This window comes from Symphodus melops (assembly GCF_947650265.1).
Source record: "Symphodus melops genome assembly, chromosome: 11".
NCBI classification, from domain to species: Eukaryota; Metazoa; Chordata; class Actinopteri; order Labriformes; family Labridae; genus Symphodus; species Symphodus melops.
This window is the reverse complement of record NC_136701.1, coordinates 1,195,116-1,217,795: the sequence shown is the minus strand read 5'-3', so window position 1 is coordinate 1,217,795 and position 22,680 is coordinate 1,195,116. Positions and strand designations below refer to the sequence as shown.

At 45.2% G+C, this 22,680-nt stretch overlaps 2 protein-coding genes across 2 annotated transcripts in view; one reads left to right on the top strand and one right to left on the bottom strand.

Annotated features, from left to right (window-relative positions):
• The first annotated feature begins 1,836 nt into the window (after positions 1-1,836).
• Positions 1,837-5,047, top strand: ckma (creatine kinase, muscle a). Its single transcript, XM_079356591.1, has 8 exons — positions 1,837-1,993; positions 2,935-3,142; positions 3,240-3,394; positions 3,557-3,689; positions 3,790-3,961; positions 4,044-4,167; positions 4,267-4,456; positions 4,548-5,047. The coding sequence occupies exons 2-8, from the start codon at positions 2,950-2,952 to the stop codon at positions 4,724-4,726; spliced, it is 1,146 nt and encodes a 381-aa protein (XP_079212717.1). The 5' UTR covers positions 1,837-1,993; positions 2,935-2,949; the 3' UTR covers positions 4,727-5,047.
• A 4,746-nt stretch (positions 5,048-9,793) lies between these two features.
• The window catches only part of mark4a (MAP/microtubule affinity-regulating kinase 4a), a 29,454-nt gene continuing 16,567 nt past the window's right edge, over positions 9,794-22,680 (bottom strand). Inside the window, 13 exon segments of the mRNA XM_079356297.1 lie at positions 9,794-9,984; positions 10,755-10,799; positions 12,233-12,315; positions 13,116-13,403; positions 14,647-14,750; positions 15,756-15,967; positions 16,196-16,382; positions 16,993-17,102; positions 17,178-17,277; positions 17,359-17,478; positions 20,749-20,985; positions 21,477-21,533; positions 21,617-21,687. Of these exon segments, the coding sequence (XP_079212423.1) occupies positions 9,920-9,984; positions 10,755-10,799; positions 12,233-12,315; positions 13,116-13,403; positions 14,647-14,750; positions 15,756-15,967; positions 16,196-16,382; positions 16,993-17,102; positions 17,178-17,277; positions 17,359-17,478; positions 20,749-20,985; positions 21,477-21,533; positions 21,617-21,687 (1,679 nt within the window). The 3' untranslated portion in view covers positions 9,794-9,919.

Below are 22,680 nucleotides of genomic sequence, written 5' to 3'. Positions count from 1 at the left end.
GGTTTTAAAAAAGACACCAGGGGGTCGCCGGTGGCGCAGCGGCAGTGCGCGCGACCCCACGTATTGAGGCTCAGTCCTCGCGCGCGGGCGGCCCGGGTTCGCGTCCGGCCTGTGGCCCATTTCCCGCATGTTTCTCCCCACTCTCTCTCCCCCTTTCCGACTCTATCCACTGTCCTCCCTCTACAATAAAGGCATAAAAACGCCAAAAATAAATCTTTAAAAAAAGACACCAGATGTTCGATATTTATGACGACGATCTCGCGATGTTCAGATCACAAACGTGAGAGTTTCACTTTTTGCACTCTTAAAAATGTTGCAAAAAATAAATAAATAAAATGTTTTGCTCGGGGAAAGTCAGACTTTTTAAAGCCTTGTATTCGATGGTCTGCGTCAGCCTGTTGACCTTTATCATAACACAAGATGTACTACAGTACGCACTGCATCATACATTCATTCATTCTAACACTAAAAACTACAGCATCAATCAGCGTCAGCAGCATCATGATTAGCATTTTAGCTACGAGCAAACATTTAATGTTTTGCCTCCTGAGATTTTGTATTTCCAAAAAAAAAGTTTTTTGACAACAAAGACTCCATGTTGGATTTGTTGAAGTAAATGTCATTAAAGATTAAAGGTTTACTGGTGACGAGCTGCGAGCATCTCTCATGTGTTAAATATGTTACACTCTTTATATTTACTGAAACATGCTACATACATACATCTGCCTGTATACAGTTTGTCATATGTTTCACAATCAGGTCATGTGACGTGTTTCAAAGACTGAGTCCCTGTTTAACCCTTTGTAGTTCATCCACTGCACCAAAGCATGCTCTGTTTAGTTGCTCTTTTGGCAGCTCAGTGGACGAGATGACTGCACAGGCCCAAAGAGCATGTTGGACCACTTGTCCTCTCTGTACATGTGAAGGTATATCGGACAATGTATATTAGGATTCACTATTTCGTTTTCTGGTACTTTAATTAATGTGCACGTGTAGTAACACCCCCCCCCCCACACACACACACACACACACACACACACACACACATTGAGCACATTGTGTTCTCATTTATTTTTTTAAATAGTCGGGCTTTGTAGATCAGAACCAAAAAGTTCACCAAAAAAACCCTTTAATAAAAGGAAAATAAATACTTTGATTATTTCGTTCTTCTTTTTATTTGTTTTTCTCAGAATCAAGTCTGTAACGAGGTTATTTTTTTTTGTAAAAGCTTTCTGTGTTTAGCTCAGGTTATTAAATGGTTAAACAAACAAACAGTCTGCTTGTTTGAAAAAAAATTATGCTAAGGTTCATTTTCATAGTTATATAATAAAAGATAAAAAATGTGGAAAATAATCAAAACTGTAAAAAAAAAAAAGAAAGAAAGAAATTTTTATGAATATCAGCTCACTAACATAAAAAATAAAACTAACAAAATATGTCACTCAATGAGGCCATTGGACAAAATCTTCTGATTCTTCGCCGCAAATGGCCCCCGGGCCGCGCTTTGGACCCCCCTGATTTAAACCAACTGAATGAAAGAAATGCTGCTTCGGACATTGCAACCCTATAAGAGTTAAAGATAATAACAACCTTCACACCTGACACTTTGACCTCTGACCTGTTCAACATGTAATCGACTACAGTTTCTTCAACCCTCCCACACAACCCTTTTTGACCCCCCACCCCCCCACACTAGATACTCCCACTGTCCAACTGGCGCTATGTTTGGGCCAGGGGAGGTTGAGGGGGGCGACGGGGTGTGGGTGCCGTCTTGGATAAATGCGTCCCTTTCATAAACTGTTCAGAGTATCACTGCAGGCAATCTGACCAATGAGGACGCAGCAGGCACTAAAATGGCAAGCCAATGACTGAGCGTGTGCCGAGTATATAAGCAGGGAGCAAAGCCCCCACGAGTTGGGTGACCATATTTTGGCTGCGGTGAACAGGATCTGATCCCAAAGGACTGTTACCTCTGTTCTTGTCTCGTGTGCAGGTAAAGAACTATCACTGATGACTCGTTTAGTAGAGAAGGACATATTTGAGACGTGTGCAGATTTGAAGGACCGTCCAAACATTGCAAATGACAAAAAACGTTAACTCTGGGATGGCACCATTTCGTTTCAACAAAAAGTGTGTCAATCCACATAACCTCTGTGGAGAGAAGTACAGTGTCTACTTCACATCAGGAAGCTTTCAAAGTTGTCTTAAATGCTAAATTAATTAATGCGTGAAGAGCGGGTTGGGTTGAAGACAACTAGCCGTTGCAAAGTGGTAACTGCAACCAAATGTGACTTTCCTCGACTTGTTTCCGCTGCACGTGAGGACACATGGGTGTACGTGTGAGTCAACTTTAAGAGGCAAGATGCAACTAAAGATTTAAAGTTCCATGTATAAGCTCATAGCCATCTTCAACTATAAATCTAGAGAGCTTGATGCATCACGGCTTGTGCAAAGTATTTGTAGCTTGTTAGCCTCCTGTTGGGAGTTCAGACTGGTGGCAACTTGAAGCATTAAATAAAGTCAGTGATTGTTTTAATGTGGCATCATTTAAGCTGTAGGAACACGGATGTACATGAGTCTATAGGAATGAAAAAGAGGTACTTGCATAAGCTGGAGACTTGTGAAAGAAAGGGCACACGGTCAGATGTGCAGGCGCTAAAAATACCCGCCGAACGCGCTCCACCCTCAATTCTATTTCAATCAGGAACTTGAGCCTCCGAGAATGGAGTGACACTTGTTACCAGGATTCCTCTGCCGACGCCCCTTTAAAAATGTGCAGCTGTCCTGCAGAATATCCCACATCTTGAAAAAGTCAAAGAGTTTTGTTTGCAGTTCAGATCGCCGTCGACGTCGGGTCTGGGTTTTAAATCAGCGTGAACGGTTCCGTCCGCTGTGGAGCCTTTGTTAAACTGCACCGTCCTTTTTTCTTCGCAGTGTTAGAAAGCAATCATGCCTTTCGGAAACACCCACAACAACTTCAAGCTCAACTACAAAGTTGAGGATGAGTTCCCCGATCTGTCCAAGCACAACAACCACATGGCCAAGGTCCTGACCAAGGATATCTACGGCAAGTTGAGGGACAAGCAGACACCCAGCGGCTACACCCTGGATGACGTCATCCAGACTGGTGTGGACAACCCCGGTAAGACCTCAAAATATACTACATTTGGACGACAGAATATCTTTGTGGCTGACATACTCGTAAGCTTTACATCTTGACCTTTGTTCCCTTCTCTCAGGTCACCCCTTCATTATGACTGTTGGCTGCGTCGCTGGTGATGAGGAGTCTTACGAGGTCTTCAAGGATCTGCTGGACCCCATCATCTCCGACCGTCATAGTGGATACAAGCCCACTGACAAGCACAAGACTGACCTGAACTTCGAGAACCTGAAGGTGCAGTATCTCCGATTCTAACCTGTCGTGCACTGCATGTGTAAAGACACGTGCACCTTTGCTCTATAAGACTCGGTTCTAGACTGGATTACTCGATCGTCATGATCAGTCCCCTTTGTTTGCGGCGTCTGTCTCACTTTGTCTTCAATCTTTACTCACCAGGGAGGTGATGACCTGGACCCCAACTACGTCCTGTCCAGCCGTGTCCGTACTGGTCGCAGCATCAAGGGATTCACCCTGCCCCCCCACAACAGCCGTGGCGAGCGCAGAAAAATTGAGCAGCTGTCCGTTGAGGGTAAGTTGTGAAAAGTTTGGAAGCAAAGAAATTTGGCGGTAGGTCTTTCCCAAGCAAAAGATCATTCAGTTTCCCTGATTGTGTCCTAACGTGTCTCCAGCTCTGACCAGCCTGGATGGCGAGTTCAAGGGAAAGTACTACCCACTGAAGTCCATGACTGACGCCGAGCAGGATCAGCTGATCAACGATCACTTCCTGTTTGACAAGCCCGTCTCTCCCCTGCTGACCTGCGCTGGTATGGCTCGTGACTGGCCTGACGCCAGAGGCATTTGGTGAGTACGATCGATAGCCGTCAGCATGACGTCCATCAGGAGACCGCCGTTTGTTCATACTCGGCAATCCTTCTACTTCCAGGCACAACGACAACAAGAGCTTCCTGGTGTGGGTGAACGAGGAGGATCACCTGCGTGTCATCTCCATGCAGCAGGGCGGCAACATGAGGGAGGTCTTCAGGCGTTTCTGCGTCGGACTGGCCAAGGTAGACTTCGTTAGCGAGTCCAAACGAGCTGAGCTTCGACAGACTTGTGGATGTTTCTCTGACTCTCTCTGTTGTTGTTGTTTTTTTTCCATCCGCTAGATTGAGGAGATCTTCAAGAAGCACAACCACGGCTTCATGTGGAACGAGCATCTCGGCTACATCCTGACCTGCCCCTCCAACCTCGGTACCGGCCTGCGTGGCGGCGTTCACGTCAAGCTGCCCAAACTGAGCACACACGCCAAGTTCGAGGAGATCCTCACCAGGCTGCGTCTGCAGAAGCGCGGCACAGGTACGTGTGTTTTCAGTTTATAAACCAGGCAGCTTCCATTTAGTGTACGCCTGCAACCCATGACTTACTCTTACTCCGCCCCCTTCCAAAGGTGGCGTGGACACCGCCTCCGTTGGTGGCGTGTTCGACATCTCCAACGCTGACCGTCTGGGCTCCTCCGAGGTCCAGCAGGTCCAGCTGGTGGTTGATGGCGTCAAGCTCATGGTCGAGATGGAGAAGAAGCTGGAGAAGGGCGAGGCCATCGACAGCATGATCCCCGCCCAGAAGTAAAGAGGACATTGTGACGTTTTTCTCGTGACCATTCATGTGCAATCGAGCCAGCTGACATGGCGTGCAGAGGAAACAGCCGCTCCCCTCAGAGACTCTTCACTCTGCTCACCTCTTTTTTTCTCTTCCTTCCAACTTTTCGTCCCCCATGACCTTTTTTTCTTTTTTGTTGTTGTTCACGTTCTCCAGTGTCGGTAACATCAGCCTCCACTGAGCTGGGCTCGCCTGGCAGACGTGGTGTCACCTACTTTTTGTTCATAAAAGTAAAAGTCATTGAAGCTGTTCATCCTGTTCAATAAAACGTGCCCCATTTAAAACAATCAATTTTGGCCTTTTGTGACTGAATGAGACAATGGATCATTTTAACATAAACATGAAGAACTCTCACACGTTTACAAAAACCTTGTCAGGCGATTAAAAGCTACAAAGACTGATCTCTAATATCTGATAATAAAGACTAATATCTGTTGACCAATATTATTGGGCTGATATCGCATTAATATTAGTAACATTTGGTGTCTAAGATGCCTGTTATTTAATTTTTTAAAAAGTGGGCGGGGCTTGTACAGCTGTGAGACAAAAGCACCAGTAAACAACGGTGAGACGTGCGCCTGCATGACTTTAAGTGCAGCTGATACCATGTGATCCCAATCCAATCCAATCGCCCAATCCAGACGGAAGATTACGTTCACGTTTTTTATTTCGTAACGAGTAGTCCAGTAATACTGAGGTCTCTTTGTAAAGAGCACAAAGATGTAAAAGTAGAATATGCAAAAATAAACAACTGCTTCCATCAAGTAGAGATTTTCTAAATTGGTATCCAGTCAACGTCTAATGAAGAAGCTTCGTCTACGGTAACAATCCAATCAAACTCACTCTTGCAGTTATGTCCCGCCTTCTTTCTTGTGATTGGCTCCATCTCGTCATGAGACTGCAGTTGGAAACTTCTCCAGTCGTTTTTCATGGAGACGATTTCTCAACACTGTTTGTTATGTGTTATTACTTATTTATTAACATGACACAGCGCTGGGCGATATGTCCTAAAATCAATATCACAAATAATTTAACTTTTGACCTTAGAATAATAAATTATAAGAAAATAATTTTATTTTAATAATATTTTATAATAAAAATATAACAGTTAACACTGGGAAGATGAGTGCAAATCTAGTGAAGCAATTTATTTTTATTTTTTCTGAATTATACTTTCCCACTGTTTGTAATCATTATTTAGTCTGTTGTTTTTTTAATGTTCACTTTTGTCTTATGTTACATGTTCAGAATAAATAAACTAATTAAATCAAATTTGGAGGTTATTTAGTTAGTGAATATTCCAAACTGAAATCACTAAAGAAAACGACACATTTTGGTTTTTAAAATAGAAATTAACTTTAACGGTCATGTGACTCTGAAAATAATCGTCACGTCTCGACTTCTCGTATTCGATGAATTTCCCCGCCTGAGTCTGTAACTCAGTCATTCTTCTGTCTGAAGTTTCAGTCATTGTTTGATTTAAACAAAGACACAAAGATGAAAAGGAGAAAATGCCAACATCAGTGAGTTTTATTAATCTTCAGCTCCACGTTCTCCTCAGACACCACAAGCTCTCCGTCTCAGGTTACAGTTTGTTTCTGAGGGGAGGAATTCAACAGTCGAGGATGTAAAATTACTCACACGGGTCAAACTGTGTGTTTCAATACTGTGTCTCTAACACTGAAGCGTCCACCATCTAAAGCAGACCAGTAACACACTCAGGTACTCAGCACGACTCTTCACAGTAGATTCCACCTCAAGACGACGTCATCCGTCGTGTACTAAGAGCGAGTCGTCGCACGCTAACTTATCAGCTTTTAAGCTGCGATGTTTGCAAACAGACTTGATTTCAAATCGTCGATCCGAAAGTCAGTGACAAAACGTTTCTATGGCTTGAATGCAACCCAGGGTTTCCGACATGAACGGGGGAATTATCAGAGTGAATTCAAGTTAATAAAGAACCAAACGACACCATTTATCCTCCGTGAGCGTCCTCGCAGGACCGCCGACGGAACGAGTCTTCTCACACACACACACACGGCACGTCATTTCATGAAGAACTTCAGAGCGATCCTGAAGCCGCCGCGTGTGTGTGTGTGTGTGTGTGTGTGTCAGCTCTTTGTTTCTGTGAGCGGGGAAAGAACCTGGTGCTACATTTGACCAATTCTTCTTTTGTTTTAATTCATGTCTAAAAAACTGTATTTCATAAAACTTCCAATCCTGGGTGTGCATCATGTTTCTTTTTTTTCAAACTCTGAAGTCATGCAGGATTGCAGGTTGGTTTTGTTCCCCATTGTCACTGACAGAAACTGCTTGAAACTAGAAGTACTCCCCTTGCTCTAGCTATAAATAAACCTTGAGCTCTAAGATATATACTATATTCATATATTTTATATGCAGCCATCGACTGACTGATATAAATCCTGTTTTTTAAATGATATTATTCTAAAAAATAAATAAAGTACCTGTGCAAATATCCACAAATTGAAGTGTTTCACATTTAAGACATTGGCGCCCTCCAGTGGCTAGTTCGGGGTATTACCTGTACAGGTACACTGGAAGGAGCTGATTCAAGTCAAAGCAAAGTGCATTGAGGTCTATATTACCTAATGCTAATATACACCACAATGAGAAACGTCCGGGGGGGGGGGTCCTGGGGTCCACGTTGGCGTCTGCTCCATGAAACAGAAGATGTGATGTGAGAGTGGACGATGGAGAAAACAGAGCCGAGGACACGCTCGTTGTGACGATAGAAAAAAAAAAAAAAGTGGGTGTGGCTTATGAAGGTTCCTGTTAATAAAGGGATGGGTGGGTGGGGGGGCGAGGGGGGGGCGAGGGTGTTTGTGGGTCACCATGAGCAGTATTAACAGTAAATCAGCAGCCAAACAACATGGCCTCTGTAGCCTACGTAAATATCACAGTACGTTATTCACTAAAAACAGGGAGGGAGAATAGAAACCGCTCGCACTTTTTTTTGTTTTTGTTTTTTTTACGTCTCTCTCTCTTTTTTTTAATATGTCAAACATGTTCTGAATGAAGGCGCTCGCTGGGGGTCGCTCACTTTAAAGGCAACTGGACTAACAAAAAGAAAAACACACTGCCTTCTTCTGGAGTCCCCAACTCGCCACAGATGAGGACAGGGTGGGCGTCTCGAAGTGTGTGTGTGTGTGTGTGTGTGTGTGTGTGTGTGTGTGTGGTGTTTCCCATCAACATACTGAGACGGCGGCTGAGGGCGAGACTGCACAGCACAGAGTCCGTAAACAGAGAGTTGCTTTGCCCCGACAGTGAAGGCGACACACGCACAGGACGAGTTTCACCAGAGCGCCTCGACGCATTTCAAATAAAGACGGAGGTCGTTATCGGCGTGCTAATCGACCACGACTACGAGCACGAGTCCTGCTCAGTCTGAGAGATTTCAGGGCTGTGCATGTGACATTGTCCTCTTAGGGCTTCCATACAAATCACTAAAAAATGTTTTTTGGAATGATCGCCGATTATAAGCGAAGTCAGAAAGACGTTTTTCTTTATTTGACCTTTTGTCTCGTTATCTTGTCAGAACAACAATAAAAGAAACTGTTTGAATTTAAAACTCTGCAGGTTTGATTTAAGAGAACAGTTTTTCTTTTCTTTTTTTAAACGCCTTTTCATCTTCAGCGCATACTTGAAAATACTTTGAACAATCTTTATCAACAACAAGCAGTGGTGACAAGACAAGACAACCCCAGCCAATCAGAGAGCAGCGTGTGTGTAATCTTTTCAGACCTTTGTTCTTTAACAGAGCCGGAAAGAAAATAATCGATTTCATTTATTGAGTTTGAATCTGAAAATAATAACCAAACTTTTTGCAGCCTGCATTATGTCTCCCGGCCAGTAGGGGGCGACAGCTAAAGTCATAATGGGAGCTTGATTTGATTCAGTCTAAGTTTATGGTCTCAATCACACAAATTCAAATCTTCTTCAGAACAACTCGAAGTTCATTTTGTAAACAACGAGAACGCTTTAGAGTGGCGTCTTGTTTCCCCGCATTGGGTGGGCGTGGCTTTTAGGGGGCGTGGTTTATACTGTACCAGTTGAGTATTATTGCTGTCGTTAGCGTCCAAGTTGCATTACTGTGATTTAAAGACTCACCTTGCAAACAAAGAGAGTGCTAGCTAGAGTGCTAGCATTAGCATTAGCATTCACCTCAAACATTTAATCCAAACGTGGTCGACTCTGGTCAAATAACAGACTCCAATGTGGCGTCACGATGGCGCTGTTCACTTCCTGCACGCAGAGCACGAATGTGGCGTGAAGCACCACCAGGTCGGCTTTCTGATTGGCTGCTTCTTAGCCTGTCAACACTGCTCTCGCTGACCTTAATCCGGCGAACTCGTCTCTGCTGTATGTACAGAAATCAGAGCAATGCAACTCTCTGCTGGCTGCTTTATCTGAACCCCCCCCCCCCCACTGGCGTTAGCGTGCACGTGATCGTCCCCAGGTGGTGAAGAGTCAGCAGGTCATCCGTGAAGGGGAATAAAATGAGCGGTTTGTAAAGGTGGCGTATAAAAAGAGAGGGTGTGTGGGTTAAATAAATAAAGAGCAATAAAAAAAGATTCAACTAGATTGTGTCTGATCCAGGTCCAGAGGGTGCAGACGCTCAGCTGGGGGGGGCAGGGGGTGCTTAGTCTGGGTCAGATCTGTGTTTGTGGGTGTGTATGTGTGTGTGTGTGTGAGGGTGGGGGGGGGGGGGTGGGTAGTTCATGAAAGAGACAGAAGGAGAAGTCTTTTCACTCGGGTCCAGCCCCTCGCCCCTTCTCCGATGTTTGTTTGTTTTTTTTCTTCGATTGTTTCCACCCCCCTCCCTTTGCACACACATCAACACTCACTCGCACAAAAACACACACACACTTCCTCAAAGTTCAAGGTCTTTAGAGATTTGGGTGGCAATGTCCCGAAAAGCTAGCGGCGCCCCCCAGAGTCTCGTGTAGCGCACCCCGTTAGAAGTCTCGGAGGAGCCTGTGGAAAGATGGCACACCTCGGCCTCGAAGGCCACGCGGCCCCCCGCCGTGCCGTGGGTGCAGGACAGCAGAAAGGGGCCGGCGAGGTGGACCTGGCAGCCGCATCCGAGCGCCGCCTCCCGCAGAGCCAGAACCACCTCCGCAGGGTCCCGCCGCCCACCGCTTCTCAGATCCCAGCCACGTCCGACGGCCCGGGGCTCGGACGCTTTTTGATTCCCAGGTAGATGGCAACTAAGACGGAAATCACAAGTTAGCTTAAAGCTACTGAAACACTCACAGATGTAGAAAACATCAGCTGTTTAGTGTCAAACGACTGAGCTCCAATAAAATAAACTGCTGTTCTAACTGCGTCCACTGGATGGCGCAATAGCGATTGTGTTACGCAAGCTAACTTGTTTATACCGCGGCTGAGCAAGTGCAGCTAGCTCCTGCCTGCACTTTTTATTACAGCTTCTATTTGACACATTTAACCATGTGAGTCTTCATGCAGAAGACTTTGGACCAAATGAAAACAAAGAAAACAAACCGGTCGGGTTCACTTTCCTCCACGTGGCCCCCGAGCGCCCTCTGGTTTATAATAATCTATTTATGTCTTAAATGTTGAACATCTGGTTTAAAGAAAAGAAATGTAAGATTTTTTTTTTTTTTACAGTGTTATAAAAATTGTGCTTGAATTAGAACTGGTGCGTTTCAAATAAAACGTGAAATTCACAGATTTTTTTAGATTTTTTTAATTTTGTATAAAATAATTCAAGCCATAGCGGGTTTAAGAAAGAACTCGACAGTACCACAGTCGATTATCTGGGGGCATTATGGGGTCTTAGAAAGGTCGAGTCAGGACTTATATAGTCCAAACTGATGGGTCAGATTTAAACACATCATTCAAATATTTGTCTTCTAAGTTTGGACTCTCACACTCACACACAGCTGCTAAAGTTAATAAATCAGTCAAAGTTTTAGTTTCAACCCAGCACGTATCGGGCCGCCACACGTGTACTGACCTTGTGACCGCAAATCTCCTGATTCCCTCAGATTCATTTGTGACCCTGCGGGGTGAAAACACAGCGGGGTGAGAGGGAAGCCAGACGAGAAGCTGTCAGACGAGACGACCACACGGCGAGGCTGAGCGGGCATCAACAAGGAGCATGTGACGTACACAACAGGGTCGCCACGTTCACTCACCTGTCCACTCATTCACTTCACCTCACGCATGCACAAACAACTCAACACAACTTTAAACAGCCACACTCACGCTGACGGAGCCAGGAAGTGAGACACTCCAGTCTTTAAGTCTCATCCGTTTGGTTTCTCTTCTGTTTGTTTTTACACATTTACACTCTGAGATCATTTCAGGACGCACGACGCAAAGACGCCACTCCTCGGACTAAACGCCGCCTTTTTATAAAGCTGGAAGTCCTGCACTCGTGAAAACATCGAGATCAGGTCAAGAGGACTCGGTGTCAGACGGGAGGGGGCGGAGCATCAGAGTCTGGTATACAACGTTATAACGAGGATATTAGTGCGGTGTGCACGATGTCGACTCACTGACCAACTGAAGATGTCGCAGCTGTCACAGGACCTACAGGTCCCTCTCTTCTCCTATTGGCTGAGAGAATCTCTTCTCTTATTGGCTGAGAGAATCTCTTCTCCTATTGGCTGAGAGAATCTCTTCTCCTGTTGGCTGAGAGAATCTCTTCTCTTGTTGGCTGAGAGAATCTCTTCTCTTATTGGCTGAGAGAATCTCTTCTCCTATTGGCTGAGAAAATCTCTTCTCCTGTTGGCTGAGAGAATCTCTTCTCTTGTTGGCTGAGAGAATCTCTTCTCTTATTGGCTGAGAGAATCTCTTCTCTTTTAGGCTGAGAGAATCTCTTCTCTTATTGGCTGAGAGAATCTCTTCTCCTATTGGCTGAGAGAACCTCCTGCTGGGTGCATTAGATCTCTGGCAGGAGAAAGTCCGGGATGTTCTTTACTTCCGTTTATATTTTTTTTTGCAGGTTTAAAAAAAAAAAAAAGTTTGCTAAAATATTTCTTTTTTTTTTAACATGCAAGAACGGTTTCAGAGAAAAGGTAGAAAAAAAAGTTTTTTGTCGTTAAAACTTTTATGTTGTAAAATGTTTCTTTGAACCGATTCCAGATATTTTCACACGTTGGATTTTTCACAAACAGACGAGAAAAAACTTCAATTCGGATCAGACTTAAAAAGATGAATCCTAAATATTTCAATCTCACTTCCCATCTCGGGGCTTCCACACATCGATACAGGACAACACGTGGAAGAAACGTTTAATGAAACCATCAAATCAAAATCAAAAAAAAAAAAAAAAACACTTCTTCACTTTAAAGATTTATAAAGCTCCAAAAAGAATGAAATGAAAGTGTGGATGGCGAGCATGCTTGTGAAGTCATGCAGACGATGACTCAGAGTCAGTCAGGCAGTCCTGTGAGCAGGCAGAAAGAAGCGAGGGACATGGGAACTTACTAACTGTTTTTGATCCTTGTGGAAGAGTACAACCCGACACTGATTTGTTTGAGCCCTGGCGCTTGGACGGGTCAAGGTTGACCCTATTGCCATGACAGAAGGGAAAGCACAACAAGATAAAGATGGAGAAAAAAAGAGGACATTGGGGGGGTCAGAGGGAGCGGGGGGGGGGTAAAGAAGAGAATAAAAGTGGATCACAGGAGAGCAAGTGGAGGAAAAGAGCGCAGCGCGGGAGCTGATTGGCAGGGATAAAGCTGAGGTTTGATAAGATTAGACATGTGTGATTATGACGGTGGGGAGGGAGAGGGGAGCGGGGGATTATCCAGGGCCGCAGCACGGCTTGCCAAAAGGCCTGGCTCAGTCTAAATGTTCAGATAGGCAGGGATCCACACCAGGCCGTGCTCAGGCACCGCCACGCTACAACGCTTTCTCACCGCTGTTTTTCCTGTAGAATCCACTTTAAACGTTTTTCACCGCAATAATTCAAAGTGAGCAGAAACAAGGGCCCGTCTGCTCCTTCATGAGGGAAGCAGGAATAAAAGGAAGGTTAGCTCGAGGACAGGTAAGCTGCTCAACGTGCGTACTCATCTTTGCACTGAGCCTATTCCCAGGACAAAAATATTAGCAGCGGCAAAAACATAAACCTGTAAATGATTCGGAAGTAGCACAAAAGATAAAACTGAAAAAAACAGAGAAAAAAAATGTCAGTCAAACATAAATCATCTCCGGGGAAACACAGGGTGAAACATCTGTGTTAGCTTCCCTGCAGAGAGATGAAATAACTAGCAAAGAGATGGTTAGCTTAGCATAATTAGCAGAACTGCAAACAGCAGGAAGTGTTCCCAGGATGTGATTGGCCGGGTGTCGTGTTTCGGGTATCTACCTGCGCGTGAGTTTGGAGGTCAGCTTGGTGAAGAGGTTGGAGGTGGCCCTGGTGCGGGCGTGGGGCAGGGGGCTGGCTTCATGGTGGGACAGGGTGGGTGAAGTAGGGGGTGCGGAGTAGACCGGGGCCCCGCGGTCCCTCAGCTGCCCCCCGTGAAAGGTGCTGCGGATCGTGGATCCTCTGGTCAGACGGCATCGGTCTGAAGAGGAGGAGGAGGAGGAGGCGGCCCCGGCGCCAGAGATGCTGAGCGTGGACGGAGACGCTACGGGCAAGCGGTGACCCAGAGAGCTGCAGAGAGAAAAGCTGCAACTTTAGTTTCCTAAAAATCATCCAAAACCAAAACACTGCTGCCAATTAAAAAATATATGCAAATTAATAAGGACATTTTTTACTAACAACACCATAAAATATGTTCAAATGTTTATTTTATAGTGGGAACTGGATGTGACGAGTTGTGGCGTCCAAAGCACTCAGTTTATCGTTGCCATGGAAACAGCAGCTGCTAACTCAAAGAGCGCTACATGAGAAGCATGAGCTGCTGAGTGTGTGTGTGTGTGTGTGTGTGTGTGTGTGTGTGTGTGTGTGTGTGTGTGGGGGGGGATCCCATGATTCCCTGCCAGCTTCGATAGTCATCTCTTAGTTTGTTTAAATGAGCGCCTCCTGCTGGGGGAAATAACATACTGTGCCTTTAAACTTTATATTGAAATGTTTTTCTTTTGATTTTGATTTTTTTTTTTAACTTTAATGTTTGTTTTTTTCCTTTCTTGAAAGCTTAAACTGTCAACCTGATTTTTTATTTAATGAATATACTGAATATTCATATTTAATAATAGAACAGCAGCTTTCAGTAGCAGCTAGCGCTAGCTTACACAGCGGTCTTTGCGCTAGCTTACACGAGCAACATCCGGTGTTTCCTTGACAACGATCAACACTTCCTGTCTTTCATGGCGGCCACCTACAAGACACGTCCTGTTACAACTATAAAAGTGTTTATAGTTCTCTGGCTTTGATCAGTTTTGAGAATATTTGAGGTGATTAAAGCGCTCAATAAAAAAAACACAACATGGGTTTATTCCATTTTTAACTGAAGTTCGATATTTTAATGTAAAGACTAGCTTACAATTCTACATCCTGTACCTTTATTATTCCCACACTTATTTCACATATTTCTCCTTCGATTCCAGGGTTTGATTTTTTTTATCCTCATACATTATTTTATTGAACACGAGTAGAAGGAACACAACGTCTTTCATTTATGTAAGCTCCCAGCCGAGGGAGGGAAAACGTGTCTCTGAAGACGAGTCTTCAATCTGAGTTAAAAAACTGAAGAAACTCGGCCGGCAAACTTCCAAGACACAAAATGTACCGGAGAGTTCTATTTCAGATTTTCACACATCCTCCGAACGAGAGAGAGGAAGTGAGTCTTCTCTTGTAGACTCTTCTCTTTAAGGTGATCTACTCAGACATTTTAAAGTTGATTCTAGCCAAACTGTCCTGTAAGCATGTAAACAACAAAACATCAACACGGTACCTGTTGTCTTTGCCGTTCTGCAGGAGCGAGTGCCGGTCAGCGCCCGAGCGGTCCGTGCATACATACGTATTCCTGCGCGTCATGGCGCTTCCAGGGATGTTGTTCTACAGAGAGAGGAACAAGATGTTAAATAACATGTATTCATGATTAATAATAATAATAATAATAATAATAATAATAATAATAATAATAATAATAATAGGCTTACTTTAAACTTTAAACCTCCATCAAACAGGAGAGGTTATAATTAGAGGTGGGACTTTAACACGTTCATTACAATTAATTAATTACAAGAAAATATCACCTTACACAGTTTGCCTCATAAACAGCGCAGAACAGTTTGTCATTGTCCAGCCCCACTTGAGCTCTGTGCTCGCTCTGCACCGGCCCTGCGCTAGCCCCTCGCTAGCTCAGTGCTAGCCCTGCGCTAGCTCTGTGCTCGCTCTGCACCGGCCCCGCGCTAGCCCCTCGCTAGCTCAGTGCTAGCCCTGCGCTAGCCCCGTGCTAGCCGTGCGCTAGCTCCGTGCTAGCCCCTCGCTAGCTCCGCCACAAGTACAAACAGACTTTGCAGAACAAATGACTGTCTTCAGGACCAAAATTAGTAATTCAACGTCTGATAAACTTCATTCACTCTCTAAATTGATTGCTCTGGACTGTAGACCACTATTAGTGGTAGAAGATAAGGGGTTAGAAAATGTGCTACAGATAGCAACGTGTGATCCAACTTTCCAGCTGCTGAGCAGAAAAACTATTTCAAACAAGATCCAACAGCTTTATGAAACTGAGAAGCAAATAACACTGCATGCATTGAATTCATTCATCCACCAAAATCCATTTCGATTAATTAATTAGAAAAGGTCAGAGTTCATTAGGTTCATTTTTTTAATCAAGTCCCACCCCTAGCTATAACCATTAAAAAAAACTTTAAAAAAAAACCTTGACGTGAAACCTGAGAGGCTCAATTTTTGCCAAAGAAGGAAGCTTCTCCACTCGCCAATAAAACACAGACTGACGTGCTCGTGTTCAAGGTCACATCAAAACACAGACAACATGAGGCTGAAGGATCCTGCTCCACAGTCGGCTCCCAGCCTGGGGAGGACGTCTCTTACCGTGGTGGCAGTCATGTCTTTGCGACGGTCTGGGATCTCAGACTTGTTGGGGTTGTTGGCACTGCTGACCATGGGGCTGGAGGGGGGGAGGCTGTGGCTCCCCATCACGCTGCAGCTGGCCTTACGTGAGGGCATCCGGCCCTCCCGCAGCTCCCGCTCGCCCGTGCTGGTCGGGCTCCTCTTGGGGTGCATGACGGGCATGGAGGGCCCGCCTTTGTTGTGGAGGACAGCAGAGCACAGACACACAGGGACTCATATAAGGAATATTCTGTATACAGGGGGGGGGCACGGAGGACCAACCTCCACACTTTCTTCCTTTAAGTTTGAACTCCTACATTTACGGGCAGAGTCGTAAAACCCTTTTAAATCTATACGTTACGTTGTGATTCTGCAAAGCTCAAGAAGAGAAACAGAAGCAGGAAGTGAGAAAAGAGGCTCACAGAAGTCGCTGTGCCGTCGCTGCCTGTGGTAGGTGGAGGCACTGCGCTGCGTCTTGCTATGAGAGGACGAGGTGGAGGAGGAGGAGGAGCCGGTGGCTGAGGAGTGCTTGTTGGTCCCGTTGGTGATGGGGCTGGGTCGGACCCTCGCCAGGGACAGGCTGCTAGCTGAGCGAGCCTCACTGGCCTCCTGCACATGTGACAATCGGACCGACGGACGGGGGAGAAAAACTGGGATTAAAGAATCGGCTTATTCAGAAGTTCTGATAACTGCAGAACCGAAGGACCTGAAACTGTCAGACAGTTAAAGATAGAAGCCAATCAGGTCGGATCTTTAAACCTGATTTTGAACGAGTGGGTCAAATCAAAAGTAAGCCAACAACAACATACATTTTATAAAACAAGAGATCAGAAGGAATAAGGCCCCGTGCCCGCCTGAGAGGGAAAAGCGTCCCGTCTCCATGACAACGCAGCTCCGTTACTTTTTACTGCATGTTCTTTTATTTATTTATTTTTCACCCCAGCAGACACGGAGCGAAGAGGACGCGGGCACGTCGGAGGCTAGAACACGAGGAATATCAGACACTGTTGAAGAGGAGCTTTAACTTGAGCGCTCGGAGCGGACGCATAAAAACGGCGGAGCGACTGTTGAGAAGACGCCGGGCGGCTACTTTCTGCTGCTAACGCCCGCTACCCGCTCGGTGGACACGGGGCCTGACATTGAGAAGGAAGTTTCTATAAAGTGTAAAAAAAACCAACCAAACACACACATGGAGATTGTGGAGACGCGTCAGACTCACGTCTCCTTTGCGGCCCAGCAGCAGGTACGTGGCGGTGACTTCGTTGTACTTCTGATTGAGCAGAGAGTCCTTGATCTCCTCCGGAGTGAAGCCCATCTCCACCATCACCTCTGAGGAGCACAAAGACACGAGCGTGACGCTGAGAGACGACACAGACGCACAACGTCCTGAACGAGACGCCTCACCTATACGAGCTGCATCGCTGAAGTCCTCCACAGGCTCTATGTGGGGCTTCAGGTCCTCCCCCTCGTATCCTGAATTGATCCACTTGTCCTTCATCACTTGCTGCAGAAACAGCAGCAGCTTCAGTTAGTGTGTTTGGCTCACAGAGGAGACGCATGTGTGTGTGTGTGTGCTGGTGCTTACCTCCAGGGTGCAGCGTTTGGAGGGGTTGAGCACCAGGAACCTGCGGAGGATCCCCTCACAGTCTGTGGACATGTAGAAGGGGACGCGGTACTTCCCCCTCAGCACGCGCTCCCTCAGCTCCTGTTAGCAACACGGGTCACACAAACAGTCACATGAATGCATCGCACCTGATCCACCTGCTCAAAGCTCCTTCACTCTGTGTCATCTTCATTTAAGGACCTTTATGCAGAAAACAAAAACACTGGCACAGCACGTGTGCCCTTATAAAATATAAATATTTAAAATAAATACAGCAGATCATCTGAACAAGCCAGGCAGGAAGATTCGCTTTGCTATGTTTCTGTCTTTGTGTGTTTTGTCCTGCAACGTCGGGATTTTTCTTTTTTCTGTCGTTTTGAAAAACTAAATAAAAAAATAAAGTATACATACATACATCATACATATTTCAAACTTTTCCTGGATAAATAAAGGTTAAAAAAAACAACAACATTACAGCTGTATAAGATTAAAGTTTCCATCTGTTGTCCCTCAGCAGGAAATACACTGAGCGACACCGAGACAGTGATAGAAGGTTAAAAAGGTCACAGACTGTTTGAGGTGTGTTTTAAAGGTTGTACATGTTTGTGAGTCTCTTATTGTGAAAGGTAAAGTATTATATTTACTTCCTTTGACTGAAAGTGTGTCTGAAGGTCGTGCGTCTGTGACCTCACAGTCTCCTCGGGCTGCGGCCCGGCTGACTTTATAAAGTCCTTCAAAAGGGGGCGGAGCCGGGCCGTGAAGACTTTATACTTTTTTTTAAAGTAAAATAAACTCAGTTGCCATGGCGACATGAAAGATGCTGAAGGCTTCTTGTTAAACTTCCTTTTCATCACGAGGAGAAACAGGACGAACATTTTGCCGTTTTAACGTTTACATTAAAATATTCAAATATCTGTGAATATCAGACTCCTCCCTCTTCCATCATGGTGATCTGTTCACTTCTGTTTCTTTGTTTTCCAGCTCGGCTCACTTTGAAAGGACGTCTTTTATTTGCCTCTGTAACTTTGCTAAATGTTGCTCTGAGCCCATGAAGGGTTAATGTCGGGTCTTTATAAATAACATGATAAAGAGTTTAAAACCTGCTCTTTTCTAAAGTGTCTTAAAACAACGTGTGTTTAAACGTTTTGTTTGTTTTGTATCTGATCTCGACTCATGCTTTGACAGATGCAATAAAATAAACGTTGATAATTTTACTTGTAAATAAATCTCGGTGCCAGCAGACGCGTGTAAGAAGCGTCTCTGCAGACAGATGGGAGGGGTTAAACACACAGTTAGCCCCGCCCCCTGCAGGAGCTCTGGGGGGGGCATTCGTTGCCATCTGCTGTATTCTGGATAAAGATAATTTTTTTTTTTTGGCAGCAGGTTTTACTCGGGAGAACAACAGAACAGCAGGGGAGCGACAAGCCGACACCGACGGGGAAACACTTTACAAGAAAATAAAGTTCATTTAACCCTTTGAAGCCCTGCTGATCTTAAACAGCTCTATCTCTATATCTCTATACGACTCGTTTGTTTGGGGAGAGATCGAACTTTCGAGCAGGAAATGCATTTCTGAAATGACTTGATGTGCACCAGTGTTCTTCATCCCACTGTCACTGAGCCGTGCTGCTCTGCTCCAGGCCCACACTGATTATCTCAACAAGTGTTTTCAGTCCTAAAAGTAAAAAAACAAACGCCTACAGATCTATCCGTGACGGGCCTCCAAGGCTGATAAAGATATTTGTCCTGTTTGGGGTCTGATGGAGGAGGTCAATAAACGCTCATCACACTTCTATTCATCATGGAAGGAAAAGTGTTTGGAGGTTGGTCAGCCTGCAAACACACCAAGAAAAAAGATGTGTGCACACGAAGCGAGGAAACACACAAACACAGGAGGGATCCCTGAAAGCTGTATGAACACACACACACACACACACACACACACACACACACACACACACACACATTACACAGTACATTAAATCACTAACACGCTTCAATGGCCGACACATGCATGTCTTTCTATCCTCTGGTGACCTGATCATGTGATCACACAAACAGTGACCTTCCCTCTGATCTGTGACCACGTGCGTTCACTGCGTGTGTTCAAACTGATCATCCACGTATCTCCAGCACGTCTCAGGACAAATCAGAGGAAGAAAACTGATCAAACTGTCACAAAAAACATTCAGGAAATCAAAGAGATTGTTTTTTCTGAACTTTTGTTTTTTCCCTCTCAGAAAACTCCGGAGCTTTGTGACATCAAAGGTCTCGTATTAAAGTACGTCCTCCATCTCTAATGTTTGTAAAAACGCAGCTTCTCTCATCTGTCTGTGTTTCTAACACTCGGAATCCTCCTCACAGGTGGCCAAGTCTGATCTGATTGGTCGGCCGATCTGCTCTCTCCTAATTGGTCAGTCTCGTGGCTTTGTTCTCGGACATTCCGTTTGTTTGGAGCTCGGGGGGGGGGGGGGGGCTACTGCTAACAGGAGGACATAAAACACTGAAGAGCATCTGAAAGCAGAAGAAGAAGAATGTGGGAGCTTTAAAGAGGTTCAGAGTCTCTCCTGACTGTATGAGCCTCACGTAGAACCCGTCTGACTGTGACAGCGTGAGGGGAACCTTCAGGGCCCTCTGAGCGCTCTGATAGGACGATGCAAAGTACCTGTACGTTTCATTTGAGTCCTTTTATTACACCACGTCATAATCTGACAGTGACCAGAAAGAAAACGTGAACCCTGAAAACACGCCTTCTGGGTCTGCATCGGCACCTTTCAAGGTAAACATGTCATCCAATCAGAACACGCTTCACTCGCCGCTCTGTGATTGGTGGTAAAATGACAGCGGGATCTAGTACATGTAAGTCAATGAGAGAATGAGTTCAAATGAACCAATCAGAGCTCGTTAGTATTTCCTGTAAAGTCCGATTTTTGTCAGTGATGACGCAGGATGGCGGCGGCGGCGCACGGACGCAGCTGCTCTCCCGTTTTGTGTTTTATGTTAATAATAGTTTTACATTTCATACTGTGCACATCTTTATTTTATATTTCTGTAACATCTATTTATCATTTACTCTGCTGCTACCTGTAAATAACTCCCAGCATGCAGCGCCCATCTTACCGTCATTAGAGGGACTTTTTTATATTCTTCTTCTGTGGTTTTTCTCTTTAGCTGTGTGCACTTTAATAATTCTGTTGTACAATAAAGGCACTCTCTTCTATTCTTTTTACAGCTCAATCTGATCATATATAATGACTGAGCACCGTGTGGGGTCAGAATGACCTCGCTGGCTGTTAACGTTGTTAACATATCAAATCCTCTGTTTATTGTTCTGGTTTGTTTTTCTCTCTTGCTTTAAACTTGTCCACTTGCCTTCAGGTTCTGTCCGTCAAACGGCAGCGAGCCGCTGACCAGCGTGTAGAGGATCACTCCCAGGCTCCAGACGTCCACCTCGGGCCCGTCGTACTTCTTGCCCTGGAAAAGCTCGGGGGCAGCGTAGGGCGGCGAGCCGCAGAACGTGTCCAGCTTGTTGCCCAGCGTGAACTCGTTGCTGAAGCCGAAGTCGGCGATCTTGATATTGGCGTCGGCGTCCAGCAGAAGGTTCTCCGCCTGAGTCACACGTACGTGGACGTAGAGACAGAAGAGGAGGGAGGGAGGGAGGGAGGGAGGGGGGGAGGGAGGGAGGGAGGGAGCATAGTAGTTGGATGAAAAGAGGAATGAGAAAGTGGGCGGCGGAAGAATGTGAGTAGTGGTGAAGAAGAGTGCGAGTGAGCGACAGATGGGGAGGGGGTTGGAGCTGGTGTGTTGTCCAACAGAACAGATCCTGGACATGACTCATACTGTATATATGTCACTGTGTGTGTTTGGGATTGTAATCATCTATTAAAAAAAAATGAGCCGACTCCGACTGCGTAAAAAGCAGCCTCTTCCCTCAGCGCTGCGATTAAGATGCTAACGGAGCTTTTTCACAGACACAGATTAAGACTAGTCCCACATTAAAATTTTCTCTTTCAGTGTAATCTGCCAAGTGAAAGAAATGTCCCGGTCTTGGAAGAGCCTTAATCTGGTGCAGCCCAAAAACATCCCGCTGACTCGCTCACCTTCAGATCTCTGTGAACGATGTTCTTGGTGTGGCAGTAGTGGACAGCGGAGACGATCTGTGGACGACAGGAGGACACGTTTAAAGGGAACGCTCCATCACAGGTGCTGCTGTGTTTGTTTGTTTTGTTTTTTGTCGTACCTGTCGAAATTTGGCTCTGGCTTCCACCTCCTTCATTCTCCCATGAGACACGAGGTAGTCGAACACTTCACCTGCGAGCGTGTTCACAAACAGAGGAGGTCAGCTGGGATCACTTTTCCAGTCACATCACAGGTATTCACATCCTCAGGATAACAGTGATGTCACAGTGTTCTCTTTAACTGCAGCCATTGAACGCAGCATGTTTGAACACGGCGGGGTTGTTTGTCGCTGTCACACAGGAAGTGACGATTCGACCAATCGACAGTCTGCAGTTTTTAGCTCCACTGTTTACAAATATGGACAACATGTCTCCTTCTGTTGAACAAATGTGAAGCCAAAATATCCCTGCACTGGTGACCTGCATATGTTCAGATAACATTTATACACAACAGCATTTTGTTTATAAACAATAATCACACTAGCTCCGCCCCCGACACTTACAGTTGTTCACACTTGAACTAAAAATCTGTTTCTGAAGGTCCCAGCTGAGAGGAGGTCAATAGGTTCAAAGACTGAACCAATCGTACGATAGAAGGCGGTTGGGTTGAATTTGATTGGATCGTTAGCTTCGACCTTTCTAATTGGTCGAAGGTTAGTAAACGCCCCTGAGTGCGGGATGAGTCATCAGACATTTGAAGAGCGGTGATGAAATATATTTTGGCAGATAAAGAACATCGAACGCTGGATGAAACCAGGACTCTTTATTTTTTCATTTCATAAAAAAATAAAAACAAACAAACAAACAAACAAACTGGAGACACAAATAGAAACATAATGAAACAGCGAGCAGCCGTACTGTAGCAGCATCGAGGCCCCTCACTAACACACGAGTTTACACCAATCACTACGCAGGTCATCCATTTCAAAGTGTGAATGGAAAATAAAAGCCACAAAGCAAAAGGCTCCATGAAGGACTACGACACTGAAATGAGCCTTAAGGTCAAAAACAGCTGTCGGCTTTTACTACTTTTAAAAATCTAATGTTTTAAAACTGGTTCCATTTATGTATTTTGGGTAAATGTTTCAGAGGCTAAAGGACCAAGAGCAGATGGATAACTCTTGAG

What these genes read in the sequence shown, in the direction of transcription:
- ckma (XM_079356591.1), top strand. Translation starts at nt 2,950, where the DNA reads ATGCCTTTCGGAAACACCCACAACAACTTCAAGCTCAACTACAAAGTT. An exon ending in CCTGACGCCAGAGGCATTTG is followed by an intron (nt 3,962 to 4,043) that starts GTGAGTACGATC and finishes TTCTACTTCCAG; the next exon opens with GCACAACGACAACAAGAGCT. An exon ending in TCTGCGTCGGACTGGCCAAG is followed by an intron (nt 4,168 to 4,266) that starts GTAGACTTCGTT and finishes TCCATCCGCTAG; the next exon opens with ATTGAGGAGATCTTCAAGAA.